Source organism: Schistocerca nitens, chromosome 1 (genome assembly GCF_023898315.1).
Source record: "Schistocerca nitens isolate TAMUIC-IGC-003100 chromosome 1, iqSchNite1.1, whole genome shotgun sequence".
NCBI lineage: Eukaryota > Metazoa > Arthropoda > Insecta > Orthoptera > Acrididae > Schistocerca > Schistocerca nitens.
In genome coordinates, this window is record NC_064614.1 from 876,976,688 (window position 1) to 876,996,284 (window position 19,597).

The following is a 19,597-nucleotide window of genomic DNA, read 5'->3' on the forward strand; positions in this document are numbered from 1 at the left end:
CAATTGGTCTTTCTCCTCCCTCATTCCTTGTCCCAAGCCCATATTCTCCTGTAACCTTTTCTTCTACTCTTTCCCCTACAACTGCATTCCAGTCCCCCATGACTATTAGATTTTCATCCCCCTGTACATACTGTATTACCCTTTCAGTATCCTCATACACTTTCTCTATTTCTTCATCTTCAGCTTGCGACGTCAGCATGTATACCTGAACTATCACCGAGCGAGGTGGCGCAGTGGCTAGCACACTGGACTTGGATTCGGGAGGATGACAGTTCAATTCCGCGTCTGGCCATCCTGATTTAGGTTTTCCGTGATTTCCCTAAATCGCTCCAGGCAAATGCAGGGATGGTTCCTTTGAAAGGGCATGGCCGACTTCCTTCCCCGTTCTTCCCTAATCCGATGGGACCGATGACCTTGCAGTTTGGTCTCTTCCCCCAAACAACTCAACTCAACCTAAACTATCATTGTTGGTGTTGATTTGCTGTCGATTCTGATAAGAACAACTCTGTCACTGAACTGTTCACAGTAACATACTCTCTGCCCTACCTTCCTATTCATAATGACTCCTACTCCCATTATACCATTTTCTGCTGCTGTTGATATTACCCTATACACATCTGACCATGAATCCTTGTCTTCTTTCCACTTCACTTCACTGACCCCTACTACATCTATATTGAGCTTTTGCATTTCCCTTTTCAGATTTTCTAGTTTCCCCACCATGTTCAAGTTCCTGACATTTCACACCCCAACTCGTAGAATGTTATCCTTTCGTTGATTAATCAATCTTTTTCTCATGTAACCTCCCCCTTGGCAGTCCCCTCCAGGAGATCCAAATGGGGGACTATTCTGGAAACTTTTGCCAGTGGAGAGATCATTGTGTCACTTCTTCAATTACAGGCCACATGTACTGCAGATACACGTTACTTGTCCTTAATGCAGTGGTTTCCGTTGCCTTCTGCATCATCATGCCATTGATCATTGCAGATTCTTCCACCTTTAGGGGCAGTTTCCCACCCCTATGACAAGAGAGTGCCCTGAACCTCTGTCCGCTTCTCTGCCCTCTTTGACAAGGCCGTTGGCAGAATTAGGATGACTTCTTATGCCAGAAATGTTCAGCTGCCAATGCTGATTATTAATCAAAATTTAAGCAGCAGCGGGATTTGAACAATATATTATATTAAAAAAATGAAAACAACAGCTAGAAAAATGTGTGTCCCAGTTAAATGTCTAGACATTAGGCAAACTCCAAAAAAATCTAAGTTAGAAACTTATGATGAAGTTTTATAGAAATGGTTCAGTGTTGAGAGAGGAGAGAGAATGCCAATAAAGGAGTCTGTGTTGAAAAGACCAAATTTTTTCACAAGGAATTAGATCTGCCTACAGATGAATTTCTTTCATTCTTGAAAGGATGGCTTTTCAATTTGAAAATTTGTCTTAGCATCCATAAACTAAACTTTTCTGGTGAAACAAAATCCACTGATGATGATGTTGCAAATGAGTACAAAATATTTCAAAAACTTGTTGATGAGGATAAGTTGCCACCTCATCCAATTTACAACATTGATGAGACTGGCCTGTTATGGCAGTCATTGCCAAATTCAACCCTAGTAGTGAGAGCTGAGGAAACCAGTGCAATTTTAACAAGAACAAAGACAGAATAACTAAAACTCTCATTTCTTTAGCTGAGGCCTCAGAAGACTTAAACACTTTTGTGAAAATTGCTGGTAGTTGCCAACAATACAATGGGTCTGAATTATGAATCAGTATTTCATATAAGGTAATTTTTGTCAAAAAACAGCTCAACCCAAAAAACAAGTTATCATTTCTGCAATGTTCCAGAGGACTCAGAAGAAAACCTCAGCTATAGCATCAGTGGTAGGTGCCAGTCCAATGTATATCATGCACTTGACAATGTCAGATATCTGTGCTGTTCCTAAATACAGTGATTCCAGTTAAACTGTACCACATTCTTGGTAACAATATTAAAGTGTTAAACTTGTTCTTGATCCTTTCAAATCACTGGTGCTTATTTTATTTCATAACTGGCATACAAAAAATTATTTGTGTGTTCTTAAGTTTTTTGAAACTTGGAGCCTTATACTGATTTAAAGAGCAGTGCAGTACTAAACTTTTAATTCAGTTTTGTTTTTACAGTAAAGTAATACATACTTTTAATTTTTTATAATGTAATATTTCCTGTTGTGTTTAATAAAGTAACAGTCATTTGTTTTTGTATGTTAAAACTCTAGGTATCACATATATCCCTCTTTTCAACCAAGTGTTTAAAAATCATCTTGATAATTCAGGATATTTGATAATCTGGCACTGATAGATCCCCTAGCATGCTGGACTATCAGGGCCTACTGCAGGACCATCTGGAAATTTATTAATGTATATTTAACTCCTCACTGGTACTAAGTTTGTGTAACATTGTTCTGTGTTAGTAAAAGTTCTTCATTCGATAGCTTAAATGAATAAGATGGCTTCATTGTTAAAGGAACGTGAAAGCTGACTCCAGCTTAGGTTTAAAAGACTTCATTGCTTTCCTGTGGTACAAAGTATCATCAGTGTCCTTTGTGCTAGGAATAGCATTTCCCAAGAAAACTATTCCACAAAAATCAATGAAGATAACTGTTCATGATATGGCCACATCACTTTTCATTTATTTATTGTAGATTTTAATATTCTTAGAACTTATCACATTGATTAATGTCTCTCTGAAGAGTTATGTGGTGTCCTTGCTTCAACAGTTATATCTTTGCCATAAGGTTAGACAGTGGGATAGTAATCCAAAATCTAGACTGCAAAACTAAAAATAAAATCTGAAACAAGTTGCAAAGAAAGGTATTTTCTTTTTACCTAGTATAAATGAAAGTTGGCATATACTGTCGTCTTTTTCAGCATGTACACTTAGTGTGTTCTGATGAACCACTCTGGAAAGCTTTACTACAGAATTTTCAATTGTGGACTACAGGCTTTCTAGGCTACATTCAGTTGGTAATATATTAGTGTCATCAGCAAATAGGAGAAATTTTTGAGGTATTATATGTTCAATGAGATCATCTACATACACCATAAAGAGTCACATGTCTAGGATCAAGTTCTGAGAAATTGCAAGTTTATTGAAGATTCATCTGTAAGGAAAATGCAGTTGCTGATTTTGTTCTTATGGCTGAACTAATTCAGAAGTGACATGTTTGATGCAGTTTTCAGATAAGTGTGTAACTAACTGTGTGCTAAATCTCTTATACTCAAACTTTCTGTCATATAAGAACTCGAAAATTGCTATTTGGGTAGACGTAGACTTTCTAAAGGCAAATTTTTGAAAGTTAGTTGGTGAATATCAGCTTATGAAGTGTCAATAATTTAGGGGGAAAGCCAACAGCTCATTGAATAGAAATGGTGTTGAATCATTGTTAGGCACACAAAAAAGAACAAAAGCTTTGCTAGCTTTTGGACAAATCCTCTACAAAGCTGCAGTACACATACATGTAAAGGGTGTTCAGAAATTCCCATTACAAACTACCAGGACTTCTAGAGGGCAGTGAGTACATAATATTTTGAATCGGAAACCATGGCAGAACTGTACCGTTTCTGTAGTCATGCGACAGGGTAGTCACGGGGGAGTGGGTTAAGTCAGATAGGCTGATGTCATTTGATATCTGTCCTACCTCTCTGACCTGGTTCAAACCTCATTCATGTATCTGTGAGTGTTAGAACAACATGGTTGAGTACACATTTGCAGAGTACATTGACATGATCCTTCGGAATGACAAAGCTCATGGTAGTGGAAGAGCTGCTCATTGCCTTTATAAAGACCATTCTCCACAATGTCTGACACTATCACATATCCTTCCTGTCACAATTACTCAACGGCTTCAAGAAATGGCATCTTCACCATCAGCAGGCACGACTTTGGTGCTCCAAGGAGAGGCCGCACACCCAAATAGGAAGGAACCATACTGCATCATGTTGAAGAGAACCCGTCAATAAGTACACGAGCAATTTCTTTGTCTATTAATGAGTGCAATTGTAAAACAAGTGATGTACCTGGTCACACCTAGTCAGTTACTTGTAAAAGTGGTCACGTTCCCAACATGTTTTCAAATGATTGTAGTATGGAAATGACACATTTCCAGACATGGGTCCCACTTCAAAATATTATCTACTCACTGTCCCCTACAAGTCCTAAAAGTTTGTAATAGTAATTTCCGAATACCCTGTTATGTACATATGCCCTTCATTTCTGTGGTTGACATATGTTCCTTTTCAGGTTGTAGTTCAGGACTTTGTGGTATAGTCTTTCATTTCTCATTCCATTCATTTGTTGTTTTCACCTCTGTATTCAGTTATTTCCTCATTAATAGCATGTACAGTCAATTCAAATCGTATGTTTTCTATTAAATCTTTTTTTGTGAAGCCCTTCCCTCTCCTTAAGAATCTCATATCAGCTGCTTATATTTTGCTATCCTTTTTTTTTCTTTTTCTTTTTTAATTAACTCTTGCTCCCATTCAACAGTTGTTGTTGTTGTGGTCTTAAGTCCAGAGACTGGTTTGATGCAGCGCTCCACGCTACTCTATCCTGTGCAAGGTTCTTCATCTCCCAATACCTACTGCAACCTACATCCTTCTGAATCTGTTTAGTGTATTCATCTCTTGGTCTCCCTCTACGATTTTTACCCTCCACGCTGCCTTCCAGTACTAAATTGGTGATCCCTTGATGCCTCAGAATATGCCCTACCAACTGATCCCTTCTTCTAGTCAAGTTGTGCCACAAATTTCTCTTCTCCCCAATTCTATTCAATACCTCCTCATTAGTAATGTGATCTTCCCATCTAATCTTCAGCATTCTTCTGTAGCACCACATTTCGAAAGCTTCTATTCTCTTCTTGTCTATACTATTTATCGTCCGTGTTTCACTTCCATACATGGCTACACTCCATACAAATACTTTCAGAAATGACTTCCTGACACTTAAATCTATACTCGATGTTAACAAATTTCTCTTCTTCAGAAATGCTTTCCTTGCCATTGCCAGTTTACATTTTATATCCTCTCTGCTTCGACCATCATCAGTTATTTTGCTCCCCAAATAGCAAAACTCCTTTACTACTTTTAGTGTCTCATTTCCTAATCTCATTCCCTCAGCATCACCCGACTTAATTCGACTACATTCCATTATCCTCGTTTTGCTTTTGTTGATGTTCATCTTATATCCTCCTTTCAAGACACTGTCCATTCCATTCAGCTGCTCTTCCAGGTCCTTTGCTATCTCTGATAGAATTACAATGTCATCGGCGAACCTCAAAGTTTTTATTTATTCTCCATGAATTTTAATACCTACTCCAAATTTTTCTTTTATTTCTTTTACTGCTTGTTCAATATACAGATTGAATAACATCAGGGATAGGCTACAACCCTGTCTCACTCCCTTCCCAACCACTGCTTCCCTTTCATGCCCCTTGACTCTTATAACTGCCATTTGGTTCCTGTACAAATTGTAACTAGCCTTTCGCTCCTTGTATTTTACCCCTACTACCTTCAGAATTTGAAAGAGAGTATTCCAGTCAACATTGTCAAAAGCTTTCTCTAAGTCTACAAATGCTAGAAATATAGGTTTGCCTTTCCTTAATCTATTTTCTACGATAAGTCGTAGGGTCAGTATTGCCTCACGTGTTCCAACATTGCAATGGAATCCAAACTGATCTTCCCCGAGGTTGGCTTCTACCAGTTTTTCCATTCATCTGTAAAGAATTTGTGTTAGTCTTTTGCAACTGTGTCTTATTAAACTGATAGTTCGGCAATTTTCACATCTGTCAACACCTGCTTTCTTTGGGATTGGTATTACTATATTCTTCTTGAAGTCTGAGGGTATTTCACCTGTCTCATACAGCTTGCTCACCAGATGATAGAGTTTCGTTAGGCCTGGCTCTCCCAAGGCTGTCAGTAGTTCTAATCGAATGTTGTCTACTCCCGGGGCCTTTTTTCAACTTAGATCTTTCAGTGCTCTGTCAAACTCTTCACACAGTATCATATCTCCTACTTCATCTTCATCTACATTCTCTTCCATTTCCATAATATTCCCATGTAGTACATCGCCCTTCTATAGACCCGCTATATACTCATTCCAACTTTCTGCTTTCCCTTCTTTGCTTAGAACTGGGTTTCCATCTGAGCTCTTGATATTCATGCAAGTGGTTCTCTTTTCTCCAAAGGTCTCTTTAATTTTCCTGTAGGTATTATCTATCTTACCCCTAGTTATATGTACCTCTACGTCCTTACATTTGTCCTCTAGCCATCCCTGCTTAGCCATTTTGCACTTCCTGTCGATCTCATTTTTGCGACGTTTGTATTCCTTTTTGCCTGCTTCATTTAATGCATTTTTATATTTTCTCCTTTCATCAGTTAAATTCAGTATCTCTTGTTACCCAAGGATTTCTACTAGCCCTCGTCTTTTTACCTACTTGATCCTCTGCTATCTTCACTATTTCGTCTCTCAAAGCTACCCATTCTTCTTCTACTGTATTTCTTTCCTCCATGCTTGTCAATCGTTCCCTAATGCTCTCCCTGAAGCTCTCTACAACCTCTGGTTCTTTCAGTTTATCCAGGTCCCATCTCCTCAAATTCCCACCTTTTTGCAGTTTCTTCAGTTTTAACCTGTAGTACATAACCAATAGATTGTGGTTAGAGTCCACATCTGCCCCTGGAAATGTCTTACAAAATTAAAACCTGGTTCCTGAATCTCTGTCTTACCATTATATAATCTATCTGATACCTTCTAGTATCTCCAGGCTTCTTCCATGTATACAACCTTCTTTCATGATTCTTGAACCAAGCATTAGCCATGATTAATTTATGCTCTGTGCAAAATTCTACCAGGCGGCTTCCTCTTTCATTTCTTCCCCCCAATCCATATTCACCTACTATGTTTCCTTCTCTCCCTTTTCCTACTAATGAATAATTTCTTTTATCTCATCATACATTTCATCAATCTCTTTGTCATCTGTGGAGCTATTTGGCATATAAACTTGTACTACAGTGGTAGGTGCGGGCTTCGTATCTATCTTGGTCACAATAATACGTTCACTATGCTGTTTGTAGTAGCTTACCTGCATTCCTATTTTCCTATTCATTATTAAACCTACTCCTGTACTCTATTTGATTTTGTATTTATAACACTGTATTCACCTGACCAGAAGTCTTGTTCCTCCTGCCACCGAATTTCACTATTTCCCACTATATCTAGCTTTAACCTATCCATTTCCCTTTTAAAATTTTCTAACCTACCTGCCTGATTAAGGGATCTGACATTCCATGCTCCTATCTGTAGAACACCAGTTTTCTTTCTCCTGATAACAGCGTCCTCCTGAGTAGTCCTCACCTGGAGGTCCGAATGGGGGACTATTTTACCTCCGGAATATTTTACCCAAGAGGACACCATCATCATTAACCATACAGTAAAGTTGCATGCCCTCGGGAAAAATTACGGCTGTAGTTTCCCCTTGCTTTCAGCCGTTCGCAGTACCAGCACAGCAAGGCTGTTTTGATTAGTGTTATAAGGCCAGATCAATAATCATCCACATTGTCGCCCCTGCAACTACTGAAAAGGCTGCTGCCCCTCTTCAGGAACCACACGTTTGTCTGGCCTCTCAACAGATACCCCTCCGTTGTGGTTGCACCTACGGTGTGACTATCTTTATTGCTGAGGCACGCAAGCCTCCCCACCAATGGCAAGGTCCATGGTTCGTGGTGGTGGTGGTGGTGGTGGTGGTGGTGGTGGTGGTGTGTGTGTGTGTGTGGGGGGGGGGGGGGGGGTGTAATCTCCATAATTTTATAAAATTTAACTTTTTGGGTGTTGTAGTTAATTGTTTTGTTTATTATCCCACACATTGCTTGAAATTTGTTTAACGTTTCATCCACATTGTTATCATAATTGTAACTCATATCACAGCCTAGATATTCAAACTGTAACAGCTATTCAGTTATCTTGTTGTTTACTACTATTTTTGACCACATTGGGAATTCATGACCATGACTTTAGTCGTATGCAATGAAATTTCTAGATTAAGTTCTCTATATATTTAGTCTGGCCAAGGTGCTGCTAAATGGAGATCATTTTCACTTTCAATTATTGCTTTATCATCTGCAAATAATAATGCACATATATTAATGTGTTCATTCAATTTAGTTCCTGGCTAATTAGTTGATTTCCAACTTTTAAGTTCATTGTGAATTGTCCCCCCCCCCCCCTCCTCTCTCTCTCTCTCTATCTCTCTCTCTGTGTGTGTGTGTGTGTGTGTGTGTGTGTGTGTGTGTGTGTGTGTGTATGTGTGTGTGTGTGTGTGTGTGTGAAGTTAGCGAAGTTTGCAATCTTGGTTAAGTGCCTGCTGACGACTCAGTGCCTCTACTATTTCATGAATTGTTACCTTTACTCCTGATAAACTAGTTCACTATTCTATATCCTACTGTTGGAGGTAATATTATTTCTTATATTTTTAGCCAATTCTGCATATTAAACTTACATTAATATTTAGTTTATACTGAAGTTGTGCTGACAGTATATTCATCTTTACTCTAAGAGACGTAAATTATGATGTAATGTAACAAATGGTAGACTGTTGGGTTCTTTTCTTACACTAGTAAATCTTTGGTGCCATACTTAGTGTAGTCTGCTTTCAGACAGCCACTGTTGATTTGTTGGCCTTTGGGAAGAATGGTTCAAAAACAGAATGGAACATAAAAGGGACAAAAGAAAAACTATAGCATTGGCTAAGAAAATATCTTGTGAAAAATTCTCAAAAGAAATAGAAGAGGACTTTAAGGATGGCAAGAAGATCTTGTTACACATATTAGGTAACAGGAAGAAGCAAAAAGAAAAGAGTTTACAAGTCATCAACAAAGAAGGAAAATGCATGTCGGAGTAAGAAGTAGTTTTGATAGTACAGAAAGAATACTTCCAGAATTTGTATGAAGAATAGGATGAAACAAATACGCACAATGAAATGGAGGGAGACGAAAGAAATAATACCATAACAGAGGAAAAGATGTATAAATGACATGGTGAAATAGAAAGAGAAGATATGCAGGTAGTTGTAGAGAAAGCATATTATAAATGGAAAAATGGCAAACCTCCTGTAATAGTCTGTATTGGAATCCAGATGCTGTTTATAATAATAAGGATAATATGAACCTATGGTGAGATTCCTGATGATTGAACAGAGGGAATTATGTACCTATATTTGTCAATGGTAACAATTCGTTCTGCAACAACTACAGAGTAATAGCGTTACTGCAACATTGCATGAATATTTACAAAAAGATAATTGCACAGAAAATCAGGAACAAGATAAAACCACAATTAAGAGAAAAACAACAAGTATTTAGGCCTGGAAGATCAACAATGCCATTTTTAGAGCTACACAGGTACTAGAAGAAAATGGGAATTGAGAAAAGTTAGTTACATTCAGAGCTACACAAAATACTTACAACACTGTTAGAAGGGAAGAGATATTGCAAGATCTGAATAGACTTGAACTTTCAAAAGGATGCAACTCAGAATCAGAAACACGTATGACAAATGCCTGCAATGGCAAATGGCAAAAGTCAGAATGATTTAGAACAGATAGAGAATTTCGACATTGAAGTGTGCTCTCACCATTACATCTACATCGATACTCTGCAAATCACATGTAAGTGCCTTGTAGAGGGTTCATCGAACCTCCTTCAGTTCTCCATTATTCCAGTCTTGTGTAGTGCGTGGAAAGAATGAACACCTATATCTTTCCGTACGAGCTCTGATTTCCCTTATTTTATCTTGGTGATCGTTCCTCCCTATGTAGGTCGGTGTCAACAATATATTTTCGCATTCGGAGGAGAAAGTTGGTAATTGGAATTTCGTGAGAAGATTCCATCGCAGTGAAAAACATCTTTCTTTTAATGATGTCCAGCCCAAATCCTGTATCATTTCTGTGACACTCTCTACCATATTTCATGATAATTCAAAATGTGCTGCCTTTCTTTGAACTTTTTTGATGTACTCCGTCAGTCCTATCTGGTACGGATCCCACACCGCGCAACAATACGGACAAGCGTAGTGTAGGCAGTCTCCTTAGTAGGTCTGTTACATTTTCTAAGTGTCCTGCCAATGAAATGCAGTCTTTGGTTAGCCTTCGAGTTGAAGTTGTTCATAATTATAATACCTAGGTATTTAGTTGAATTTACAGCTTTTAGATTATACTGATTTATCATGTAACCAAAGTTTAATGAGTTCCTTTTAGCATTCATGTGGATGACCCCACACTTTTCGTTATTTAGGTCAACTGCCACTTTTCACACCATTCAGATATCTTTTCTAAATCATTTGGCAGTTTGTTTTGATCTTCTGATTACTTTATTAGTTGATAAACGACAGTGTCATCTGCAAACAGCCAAAGACAAGTGCTCAGATTGTCTCCAAAATCATTTATATAGATAAGGAACAGCAAAGGGCCTATAGTACTACCTTGGGGAATGCCAGAAATCACTTCTATTTTACTTGATGACTTTACTTTTAATATAGCCATAGACAATGTCATAAGGAGCATATGCTATGAAAATCATTGAATGATGTGATAATATCAGAAGAAAATGAGCATAAATTGAACGAACAACTAAATAGCTGGCAGACGGTAACTGAAGAAACAGGCATGGAAATAAGCTTAACAAAAAGTAAGGCAATTAAATTGTGTAGGGAAAATGAAGAAATAAAGGGTGTAATTTTCGATTGAAAAATTATTAAAGAAGCAAATGCTTTCAGATATTTAGGAAATAAGCTAACCAGGAAAGGAAACATCCAGAATTTGGAGAGGATAGAAAATTGCTCAAAATTTTATTACTGTGAATCAGACTTAATCAGGAATTGTAAAATATCTGCCAAAGTAAAGATTATGATAAACAAATCACATTATCTATTAGTTTTGGCCTATGGCTCAGAATGTTGGACCTGGACAAAGAAAGATGAAAGAGAGATGCACTTTCTACAAGGAAGCCTGGGTAATATGAGAATCATCAAAATAAGAAATGAACCAATACAAAAAATGTTTCATATAAATCCTGTAAAAGAAACTATAGACATGAATAGGCTGAAATGGTTTGGCCACGTTAAAAGAATGGGAAAAGAGAGACTAACTGAAACAGCCTTGGAGTGAACAGAAACTGGAAGGAGATGAGTTGGAAGACCATAAACGAGATGGAGCGACCAGGTAAAAGGTAATGTGAATTGGAAAGGTCTACAGTGACAGGATATGCTGAACAGTGGACTGGGTGGGGGGGGAGAGAGAAAATATTGGAAGAGACTTTATGGCCAACTGTCATAAGCAGAAATGTTTCATGAAAAAGAAGAAGAAGAAATTGCTTTCCTCACATTATCTTTGTTCCTTATGTAGAACAAGTACTGTACTGCTGGTAAGAAATCTCTGATGTGTTGCTGTTACTTGCTTATTGATTAATATCATGTTTATCAAATTCTTTAAGGAATAATGGCCACAGTACAATAATAACTTATTAATCATAAAAGTGTTGATCTATTATGTTAAGGGAACAGAGAGGAAGGGGAGAATGAAGGTAAAAAATGATAATACCTTTCAAAATAATTGATATCTTCTTTAAAACTGTTGTCATATAATCTGTGTTTTTGAAAGTTGTGTGTGATTGTCTTCTTTATCTTTTTTTTCTCCCTTTCACCCTGTCTTCTCATTGAATAGTAATTTAGAAAGATGATCCTTTTACAAACATAGACTTAGTTCTGGTGTTAAAAATTAAATGTACTTTTAAACAGTCATTATTAATAAATTACTTACAGAATAGATAATTAATAATACAAAATTTATAATTCTTCACTTTGCCTTCCTAAAATATAGCATGATGCCAAGAGAAGTGCTGTTGGATTCAAGTATAAAGCGGATATTAGGTATTGGCTCTGCACTAACTCGTAATAAAGTTCTCCAGGCAGAAGTTCAGCATTGGTATCAATTGCCAATTGATTTTGTATCTGGAGGAGATGCTGCTATGGGAGCGGCTTTATCAGCCTTGTCTGTATCTTAGCTGTAACTGGTCAAACAGTCTCTGTCAGAGTAATATTTTTTTGTCAAAAGGCAATTTGTATGGCATTTGTCATACAGATTTCCTGATTTATGCTTGCATGGAAATGAGTAGGCCAAGAAATTAAAATGAAGATAGTGCTAGTTAGATCTGCTCAAACTATATTTTGAGCAGTAATATTGATTTTAAAAACATATCATGATATGTAAGGTGGGTCGAGGAGTAGTTAACTACAGAAATAGGTTATGTACTGTACCAATCAAAAGAATACAAGATGGAGGCCAGAAGCATGATTAAGCATGTGAAAGTTTATAAGTGAAAAAGTAAATTTGGCTGTTTTCATATAACAGAGAAATTAAACCCATTCTAAGAACTGCACAACAATAATGAATACCAAGCTTTTGTTATCTGAGCTGAAGGGAGTACAAGAAAACAGTAAGATAACCAGGAAATGCAGATTTGATTTGAGGGTGGAGCAGGGATGGAAGATGAGAGAAGGTTAAGTGGGGTAGACTATTTATACAGCTGTAAATCTTGCCATAGTGTCACATAATTTAGATTTTCACCACAGAGTGTGGTCAGCATTTTCAGAGAGATTTTTCTTCTCTACAATCAAGCTTGTGAATATTGGAGGTTACAAGTAGTAAATTTGGCAGATGTACTTCCAAGAGAACAAGAGCAGTTGCTTGAAAGCTAGTGAAGTTTCTGCTATTACGTTTGTTTATGCACCATGTACCAATCTGCTTCAGGTGAACGGGTTGCCTTTCTTAATTTTTGTTTTGTTACATCTTAATATTACACAGTTTTCCTAGGTGATCAGAATTGGTGACACATAGTCATAGCAGATGATTTCATTTGTTTCAGATCTCAGCTATTTGAAAGAGTCAAGATATCATGAAATTGTAATCTGGTTTCATTTTTTAGATACTCTCATGCATTTGCACATGGTGCTCTCTGATATGTGCTCAGTTCTATGTATCACTGTGTAATCTGATTTCATTTTTTAGATAATCTCATGCATTTGCCAAATTTTGATGGATTTTATTTTATATTTCTCTGATATGTGACCAGTTCTATGTATCACTGTGTAATCTAGTTTCACTGTTTAGATAATCTCATACATTTGCCAAGTGGTGATCACCAGAAAGCCTTGCCTGACATTAATCCATCCTTTGTTAGCTAAAGCTCTCTTAGGACAACAAATAAAAATGTATAAGATTGTCTCAGAGAGACTGGAAATCAGCATTTTGGTTAATGTTGCTGTTAATGCCCTGCTGTCCCCTGCAGCATATGAGTTTGTTTGTTCTGGTATAAGCTTAAGGTCTCATTTCGTATGGTAACAGACATTGGTATTTATTACAATTTCTTCACAGCTTGAGGTGCTTCAGATATTGTAACAGGAAATTTTAAAGCAGAGTACTGTATGTAAAACAGTTATGTAGGAAACTGTTACCTAAAAAGCTTTAAAATAGTTTTATAGTTCTTTTGTAATGCAGCAAAAATATAAGGTAATTTGCCAGTTTCTTGCCTGTCAACATTTATACAGGATTGTATTTGATTGACCTGTTAAAATTTTGTCATTAGATGTAGCATCATAGTTAGTTTTGATGTGCGTGAAGAGCATGTATCACTGTTCTATGTGTTTGCATTAAAGCATTAGAAAACTTTATGTAATGGATGACTGTACCTGTCTTCCATTCTTGTTCATGTAGCATTACGAGCTTCTAAAGACAAGTACTCATATACCAAGTGCTACAGTTAAAAATTTTCTTCCATGTAAATATTTTGGCATCTCATCATGCTCAGTATCTTATATTACTTTGTTCTCTACACTTAATAATGTCTAATAGTAATCTCTAATGGTTAGCAGATTTGATAACACATGGAAAAAAACTTTTCAGTTGTTTCTCAGTCCATAAAGTTGTGAAATTATTCCATCCACTCTCTTTATGTCAACTTCTGATCAGCTATCAGAACTTAGATAAATGACACTGTACAAGTTGTTAGATCCGATCAAATGAAACCTTTCTAGGCAGTTGTCATCTACTATAAGCTCACTTATCCACCAGTTTTTTATGCTTTCTTTGTGTCTCTTCAAATTGAAGGGTACATCACTCACTGTTTTGTAAAACATTTCAGGCTTATCATATTTTAACTGAAAAACTGTGAGTGTTCCATGGTTCTCAGATGTATACCATGTTATGCATTACAGAATCCTCATTGCTCTTTTTTATTTGACATACAGTGTGTTTCATATGAAATCACACACTGTTCTTAAAACTAAAACACATATTCGTTATTTTTTATTCATCTTGGGGGTATCTGTTTTCTGTTAGGTACTTTTTCACTTTAATCTATGCAATATTTCTGTCATATATTTGCTTATTGGATTATCTCTCATGTTTTACCACAAATGAACATTTTTTTGTAGTCTGCAGTATTCATTATCTTGTTTTTTGTTTTTTTTTTCCCCACACAAACTAAGATATTCAGTAGGTTTCATGTTCTATATCATTTACTGGTTCTTCCTTCAGTATTTGACAGAATTTCTTGTTTTTCCTCAAGTATATAAAGAAAGACAACTTTGCAAGAAGACCGAAGTGTCCAGGAATTTTCTAGTGCTCACTTCTGATAAAAATTTGCAGTATAAGTACTGTGTGCCAATTAATCTTCTGCAGCACTAATTAAACATATCAGTATAATGTGTGCTAATTGTGATTTTACTGTACAGTAATCTAAAATATACTTAATCTTATGCCATAATAAAGGGAATATTTTTCCAATGTAAGACTTTCATGAGACAGGGATGACAAATACACAAAATGAATCTAATACAGTTAAGCTAACACACAAATTTATTTCCTACTGTTTGAGAGATATCACACATTATTATAGCGGAAACATCTTTGTTCCTATAGTCACAGCTTTCAAAATTAATTTTCTCAGAAGCAAAGAAGATTCTTTATTATAAGTTCAGCTACAGAGGCTTTGGTATTTACAAATACTGATTTATCTGAATCCAGGTTTTCAGCATGTTGCATAACCTACATGCCTAATGTTATTCCAGGTGCTACAAAGATTTATTAATCCTTTGTTTCACTAAACTGGAAAGTAAGTTCCTGTAAATTTAAAATCATATTCTGGAAACTCCAGGTTGGAATATCAACAAGATTAGGAAAAGGACAGATTGCTACTCACCATAAAGTTGGCCCATTGAGTTACAGATGGGTATAACAAAAAGACTGTTGTGTATTATAGCTTTTGGCCAAAGTCTTCTTCAGCAAGGGAAACACACACACACACACACACACACACACACACACACACACACACACACACATTCACATAAGCAAGGGCTCCTCATGCAAACGACCATTACCACCAGTAACTCCGATCAGAATCACATTTACCAGTTTTAAAGGCCCTTTGAATGCCATTCAGTCACTGACATTTAACAGTCTCAAAATCCAGTTTATAACTTCAGACACAGCAGTGCAGCAACATTTAAACAACACCTATTCTCTCACCCTCCACCTCCATTGCTGAGTGGTCAGCATGGTGACTGCCATGCAGAGGACCTGGGTTCAATTCCCAGTACTGCCAGGGGTTTTTCCTTGGTGGGAGGGCTGGAGCGGGGTCCTCTCAGTTTCTTGAAGCCAGTTGGGGAGTACTTGAATGAGAAGCAGTAGTTCCAATGTTTGTAAAACTGACAATGGTCTGGAAAGCAGTATGCTGACCCCACACATCTCCATACTGCATCCAGATGACATCATTGGCCGAGAATAACATGGCAGCTGGTCAGTTCCAATTGGCCTGTCTGAGCCCATAATGATGGAGCATTTAAACAACACCTATTCTGTCACCCTCCACTATTCTCTCACCAAAATCATGCATGTTACACATTTAATGGCCAATTTTTGTATAAAAATGTCAAAGTAAAAATTTATTGATGATGTTAATTTATTGGACTTTAAACTTATTATATAATGAGATTCCTTCCCACCATTAATTTTCAGAAAATCAATGTTTCAGGCGTGAACATTACTTGCAATCAATAGTAAATTTGGAAAAATACATTTTTAATTGTTGCTGTGATTACATGCCCTTTTATTCTGTAAATGGTGAGCTGTAGGTGTGCATAAATTTTGGGGGTAATGACCAGAAAGAATTACGATTAAGCTAAGATGTAAGAACTTATAAATCAGTAACAGATAAATTACTCAATATTCACTATCATAACAGAAGACCAATAACAAACAAAATCACTACAATCCTTTAATCAGATTATATAGCAAACACAGTGAGAAAAAGTCCACCACTTCTTTAAACAAGTAACAGCAAATGACATATCAGAAGGATTTAAAACAGACTCATAGTCTTCTCTTATCTTTTGGTTCTCACTGACAAATTGCTTTGTTTACCAGTAATTAACAGATATTTTCTGTCTGTCTTTGACTCCCAATGGAAGAATTTCTGTTATTGAAATCTTAAACTTCATAATTTTTTCTTTGTTTTGTAGTCACAGTCCTTACTCTTACAAAATTATTGGTCCGTGCTAGCATATTGTTCCCTTACAGGGAATACTGTGGAGGTTCTGTGCTGTAAGAAGTATATTGCTTTCTTTATAAACTCGGCTTTAATTTTTTGTTAGCTCATTGTGTATTGCAACCATCTCCAGACTTACACTCTGTACAATAAACAAATGTTTGGTAAGCTATTTGTGCTTACCAGTATGTTCTTAGCATCCTCACTTATACAGGTCTTCCATATTTTGTATCACTAATTTCATAAATATCTTAGTTACAAGTGCGCACACACACACACACACACACACACACACACACACACACACACACACACACACTGAAACAGAATCTTCTTTTTATGAAAAGTTTTTGTATCACTAATTTCATAAATATCTTAGTTACAAGTGCACACACACACACACACACGCACACACACACACACACACACACACACACACACACACTGAAACAGAATCTTCTTTTTATGAAAAGTGTAATCATATTGCTGCACTTGTACTTCACACTGTGCATGGTTGTGTGTGTGTGGGGGGCGGAGGGGGGGGGGGGGTGAAGCCGAACTACAACAATTTTTTAATGTATTGAATTGTATTGTTGTTAGTTTCCGTAACTGGTATGACTGAAAATCACACCGTTTGTTATTTGGAGCTAAGCTGTGCTCAGCTCTTTCAATGTGTATCCAACCGTATTTTTATCTATTGTTAATGTATGTTATATGACCAAACCTTGAAGAACTCCCAAAATATTCTATACGTGGGAGAGTGGATATTGCAGGTTATGAATTAGTTCCTCCATATATTTATTTAAAAAAAGATTTATTTGTAGTTTAAGGATCAAAAGTTAGTTGAATTATCAGATTTGAAATGCAGATAAAAGAAATTAGTTATATCAATGCAACACAGCATTAAATCGAAACTGATTATGGTATATTAAAATTTGAAGGGAGTTCAAACTTCTTTTTATGAAAGGAGTGATGTTGTTGTTTTGTACTTCCACTTCATATAAGATTGTGATATATTACTGTTTTGGAGATATTTGTATTTATATAGTGTTTATTATGTTAGTTCCTATTGTTTCCACATGAAGTACAAATAATAACTAAATGCACAACATGCATGGACCATGTATTACATGAGTAATTTACAATACTTATTAGATTGTTAGAAATTGTGCATATTTTTGTAATATATCACATAAAAAGAGGGAATGATTTGCATCTGCTTGAAATTGTTATTATTGTAGCTACTACTATTATCATTGTTATTGTACTCATGAAATGTCAACAATTTATTCTTATTTCAATAGATTTTCATTTCACAAACACAGTGTTTCATTCCAACTCACAATCTAGATTCAGTATGCTGAAATTTGTTAAAATTTAGGGTACATTCTTTTCATTTGATAATAACTTGGTGTTGAAACTTGACTGCAATGGCTATTGGGCTAAGGTAACTAAGGATTTAAGAACGTGCTGTCTTCCTGTCTCTTTTACTTTGAAATACTACAAATCATTTTTTATTATACAAAAAATCCATCCATGGCTTAAATGTCACAGTGCCTTTAAAAACAGACCATAGTAGCTACAAAAATATAAGTTTTGAGTAGGCTTGTTGTGCTAAAATGGGATATATTACTTCCATAAAATGCTTTAAGAATCTCAGGTCCAAATCATTCCCAAGATTTTATTCATAGCTGTTATTTGTTCAGAACTGTGGTCCCTGTTTTTTTTTCAAAATAAAAATCACTTGTCAGGTCCTCAATTGTGCACCTGATGACTGAATTTTATTTTGAAAAAAGCATTCCTAATATTTCATATTTTATACACAGCTGAATTCATTCAGAAACTGTAATATTTTACTGTTATTGATTGCAATAATTTCCAATAAAATTTTTGCCAATAGAAATTGTCTGTCTGTTATGTCTCCTGCAATGTTTTGAGACTGTGTGCCTATTGAAATACTTGTTGATATTAAATTATGATATTCTTTGAGCAGTAAGCTTACTAAGGAGTTGTTAGCATAAAAATCGTTTTCTTGTATGTACCTAAAGTGTTTATTCTGCTGGACTAAAGCAGATTTGAGTTACTTGGCACCAGAAATTACTACTAGATATGTGACACTGGAGGTAGTGTAAAGAGGCCATTGGACCATGGGCGACTGGAAATGAGCCTTTTGGAGTGATGAATCACAATATACCTTGTGGCAGTCCGATGGAAGGGTGTGAGTTTGGCAAATGGCAGGAGAATGTTACTTGTCATTATGTATAGTTCTGAAAATGAAGTAAAAAGGAGGTGGTGTTAGTTAGTGCCAATAGGCTGGCACGGCAGGTGTGACCCATGCCCAGCACTGTGGCGGCGACAGTAGCACTTGCAGGTTATAGGGGGCTGCCTAGTGACTGTCTTCTACATCCATGCCTTCTGGCAGGCAGTCCAAATTGTTGGACTGGGATAATAGAAAAACAACCAGCTTTTATGATCAGTTAGTAAAAACAGTCAAGAACGCAGAATATCTCATGTTTTGAAATGACTGGTTTTGGTTTGTTTTTTAATCGACTGTCTTCAGATTACTATTTGGCTGGAGCTGGTGGTGTGATGAACAGTTGCAGGTCATCACAACGGGAACTGAGCAGTTACCATTGTAAGCACATTTCACCTGTTCACTATGCCACCAGCTCCAACCAAATGGTGATCATAATCTGAAGATGGCTGATTAAATGTGCCAAGACTTGTTACTTTAATGAAAGAGGTATTCAGTGATCTTGACTGTTTTTACCAACTTATCATCAAGAACAGATTGCTGTTACCTCTTTACCATGTTGGTGAAAATTATGGACTTACTTTAAAATAGACTCAAACCTTTACTTTGCTACTAGGACCAATGTCAACCACTTCAACAACTGCTTGGAGATTCTTCCAGACTTTGATTTTGAGCCCGGTGGCTACCAGTTACTTATAAAAGAGCGACGTATGGCCC

At 36.5% G+C, this 19,597-nt stretch overlaps 1 protein-coding gene across 5 annotated transcripts in view; it reads left to right on the plus strand.

Annotated features, from left to right (window-relative positions):
- Window positions 1-19,597, plus strand: part of LOC126263670 (sedoheptulokinase-like) — a 179,039-nt gene that overhangs the window by 100,157 nt on the left and 59,285 nt on the right. For 2 of the 5 annotated variants that reach the window (XM_049960791.1, XM_049960785.1), the window contains one exon: window positions 11,901-12,939. The exons of 2 other annotated variants lie outside the window; for them this stretch is intronic. In XM_049960791.1, the coding sequence (XP_049816748.1) occupies window positions 11,901-12,084 (184 nt within the window). In that variant the 3' untranslated portion in view covers window positions 12,085-12,939. One more of the 5 variants, XM_049960812.1, reaches the window with a different exon arrangement.